General features: G+C 31.3%; 2 protein-coding genes across 4 annotated transcripts in view; one reads left to right on the top strand and one right to left on the bottom strand.

Moving 5' to 3' along the window:
• LOC101501334 (pentatricopeptide repeat-containing protein At2g46050, mitochondrial) overlaps positions 1-1,466 on the bottom strand; it is a 2,264-nt gene extending 798 nt beyond the window's left edge. The window contains exon 1 of the mRNA XM_073370810.1: positions 4-1,466. Within this exon, the coding sequence (XP_073226911.1) occupies positions 4-1,409 (1,406 nt within the window). The 5' untranslated portion in view covers positions 1,410-1,466. The remainder of the gene's footprint in view (positions 1-3) is intronic.
• A 1,136-nt stretch (positions 1,467-2,602) lies between these two features.
• The window catches only part of LOC101501651 (probable E3 ubiquitin-protein ligase RHB1A), a 4,850-nt gene continuing 3,514 nt past the window's right edge, over positions 2,603-3,938 (top strand). The window contains exons 1-2 of one of the 3 annotated variants that reach the window (XM_073363912.1): positions 2,603-2,742; positions 3,533-3,655. In XM_073363912.1, the coding sequence (XP_073220013.1) occupies positions 3,593-3,655 (63 nt within the window). In that variant the 5' untranslated portion in view covers positions 2,603-2,742; positions 3,533-3,592. Of the gene's footprint in view, positions 2,743-3,475; positions 3,656-3,938 lie in introns of all 3 variants that reach the window. The other 2 variants (XM_004510711.4, XM_073363911.1) reach the window with 2 other exon arrangements.

The following is a 3,938-nucleotide window of genomic DNA, read 5'->3' as shown; positions in this document are numbered from 1 at the left end:
AAAGCGATTCGATCTGGTATTATGCCACAAGATATCATCTTTTCAAATATCTCAATGGCTTCTTTAGCAAGACCATGGAATGCATATGCATATATTAATGAAGTCCATGTAACTAGATCAGGCTTTGAAGTTAATTCAAAGCATTTTAATGCACTAGTAATGCTACCGCACTTTGAGTAAGCACTAATCAAAGAATTGGGGACAGATAAAAAATCTTGACATGATAATTTAACCGCAAAGGCGTGTGCTTGCAGTGTTTCGGTAATGGCCGAAGCATAGCCACATGAACTAATTACGCTGGAAATAGTCAGTTCATCGGGAAGAAACCCTTCGCGAAGCATCTCTTTAAGAAGCTTCATAACCTCATTGCCGTCGCCATGATTCCCACATCCAACAATCATGGTATTCCATGCCACAACATTTCGAATCGACATCTCATCGAAAACTCTACATGCATCAATTATATTGTCGTTTTTGGCATACATGTTGATCAATGCACTAGCTACTAAAACATCTGAATCAAATGATTGTCTCAGAACAAGACCGTGAACCTGTTTTCCGAAATTGTAATATTCCAAATCATCACTTAGGCTAAGCAAGCTACTAAAAGTGAACTCGTCCCCATTCGCAACCTCAAACCGCATCGAATTGAACAACCTAAAAGCTTCTTGTGGTAAACAATTGAAAGCATAGCAAGAAATCATCACATTCCACATAACCAAATCTCTACATGGAGCAACACAAAACACCCTCCTTGCATTCTCAACAAAACCACATTTTGCATATAAATCAACAAGAGCACAACCAACAAAACAATCCAAATCAAATCCAACTTTCACTGTAAAACAGTGCAACATAACTCCCATTTCAATATCATGAAACTGAGCACATAAACAAATCAAACCATTAAAAGTTATATAATCAGGAACCACCATTTCCATCAACATTCTTCTAAAATAAGAAAAGCACAATTGCAAACAATCCAATTCATTTTCATTGTCACATCGAACAATACCACGAATCATAATATTCCACGACACAACATTTCTAACAGACAATTCATCAAACAGTTTCTGTGCATCTTTAGTTTGTTTACATTTAAGATAAACACTCAAAATCTGATTTTGTAAGGAAAGAACCTGACAAAATCCTAACTTTATTAAATGGGCATGTAGCTGTTTTCCTTCAGGAAGATAGGACTTTTTGGCAGAGAGTTTAAGAGCATTAGCACAAAATAAATGGATAGTGTTAGGATCATTGAAATGGGTTTGGTCAGGAATTGGAATAGAAGCTCTGAGTCTGCTACATGGATGGAATTGGTGAGAAGAGATAGACAAGTATTGAGTGAAAAATAAGAAAGGGGATGGAAGGAAAGAGAGCTGTTTTTTGAAATGGAGCTTGCAGAACATAAGATGAATAGTATTAAGGGAAGGATCCTCTCTTTGGAAAAAGGCTATGATAGATATTCCAAAGTATGTCTTTTATTGATTTTCACAAATATTTACTGAAATAATACGTTGATGAGTGACTAAATTAATTGAATTTTTTTTTTACTTAACGGATTAATTTTATTATTTTATAAATTTAAAAAACAAAATTAATAAAAAATTTACACTTTCAAATATTATAATATTTATTTACTAATCAAGTTATTGGTCTTAAATAGTTAATGAATCTAAAATTATTCTAAGTGTCTTAATTTGAATTCTGATTGAAATAATTTTTTAAATTAAATTTTACTTAACTTACAATCAAATGTTAAATTACTAGAGTCCATTCTTCTAAAAATATAAGGGTTAAAAAAATAGTTAATTTGGAAAGAAAAATCAGTCTATTAATATTACTATTAAAGAATATCAATCTCCCATACATTACACCTTCCTTTAAGCAAACATGACTATTATTTAACTAAATATAATGTTAACAAATATTTTTTTAGTATATTTTATTTGATTGTTTAAAATATACATAGATTCTACTAAATTTATATAGAACTTACATGTTTTGGTGAAATTCATATAAATTTTAATTAATCAAATAGAATGTTAGAAAATGTGTATCAATCTTTAAGATGTTTAGCGACACAATCTAAAATTGTGTAAATAACCATTACATCCCCATAATAAAATAGTCAATTACAAACTCTATCGACAAAATTACATTATTTATATAACTATTACGGCCACTAAAAAATATGGTATTCGTCTACTCTAAATCAATAAGAAAACACATAATAAAATATGGAGAGAAAAAAATAACACGTTAAAACATAACAGATTGCATTCACAAAATTGACATGACGGGTGGTGGGCGATATGAATGTTATTTTTCTAGATTACAAATGTGAGGAGGTATGTTGTACCTCCATTTTATAATATAATTGTATTAAACCTCTCCTACGTGGAATTTCCACAAGTTTTGCAATTCCAACGACACTAAATGTAACATACAATTAATGTCAATTTTCAAAAAGAGTGTGTCGTTACAATTAGTAGCTAAAGTATTGGAGTTGACCTTTTTAGCATTGTAGTAGTTGCACACTCTCAAAAGCCAACAAAACGACAAAAAAATAAAAATAAAAAAACCTCCTCATTACACACAACAAACGAGTGGAGCGCGTAATAATAATCAAACGCTTCATTCATTCTTTACATATTCATTCACAATCACAACCCCTTTTTGCAAAACCTAATTCCCACTTTCTCCTTCCCTAATCAACTGTAACACTTTTTCACAGCAAAGGTTAGGGTTTATGCTGTCAATATTGATTTTTCAATTTTTTAATTTTGTTTTTGTGTTTGATCCTTTCATGTATTGTTTAACGGGTCTTGCTATTGATCATTTGAGTATTCCTGATTAAGGTGATTTCACTGGTTTGTTTGTTGTGTCTGACCTTGTTTGATAGATATGCTCATGCCTTGTTGTTAATGATTATGTGGATTGATTGGTGGATGAATATATTTGTTTTCTTTTGTTGAAATTTGCATGGTAATTGTGATAGTACTATGTAATTGTGATGACATGAATTTGGATTAAATATTAAATTAGGGCTGATTTAAGGAAATAAGGCTTTTCTATTTTTCTGCAACTACTACTATTTAAGTATATAGTCTTATATAAGACTATATGCAATTTATGAAGCACATACACTGACACTGGACAAGTGGATACTGGTGATAATTTAAGAAAATATAAGCAATTGAATGTTATCACATGTGTTGATGTTGTGACCCAGTCATGTCGCACACTGGACACATCTTCAGTTTGAAGGGTTAGTGCTACATAGCAATGCAAATTGTAATTTTATTTATCAAAATGAAAGGCTTGTTTTCCTAATTGTGTGATTAACATGTTACTTTGTCTTTGTTTGCATGATTTCAACTTGTCTTTGATGCCATAGCTTTATGGGATACATTTTAAGTTTGTTCTAATGTGAAATATATCTTGATAAATACTCTTTTTACACTTTTGGAAGCAGAATTGATGCTTAAAATTTGGTGGCTTCTGTTCCTCTTTTGATCCTAAATAACAGAAGAGGGTGAGAATGTTGCTGGCAGGATTGATCAAATAACTGAAAAGAACTGCTTGTAAAATGGGAGGTTGCTGTTGCTCTGCCAGAAAACCTCATCTACGTGGAACTCCAGTGTATTACTATGTTAGTAATTTCCTATCCTCTCTTATCTTGTTTATAGCTATGTATGGTAGCTAAGAAGCATCTGTCAAATGATTTCACTATTTGTTTATGTCATGAACCCTTTTGCCATGTTGAGTGACAAGAGATTTATGATAGAAGTTAGTGCACAAATTGATTCGAATATCATTATCATCTAAACTGTATTCTCCTTAAGTTCTCTTATATTATATCTGTTAATTCATGAGACTGTTTATGACCCCAAAAAATAGAAAATAAAAATAGCTTTTACTACTTTCATTATCTT

This window comes from Cicer arietinum, chromosome 7, assembly GCF_000331145.2.
Source record: "Cicer arietinum cultivar CDC Frontier isolate Library 1 chromosome 7, Cicar.CDCFrontier_v2.0, whole genome shotgun sequence".
Lineage (NCBI taxonomy): Eukaryota > Viridiplantae > Streptophyta > Magnoliopsida > Fabales > Fabaceae > Cicer > Cicer arietinum.
The sequence above is the reverse complement of the archived record's forward strand: the minus strand, read 5'-3'. Positions and strand labels throughout refer to the sequence as shown.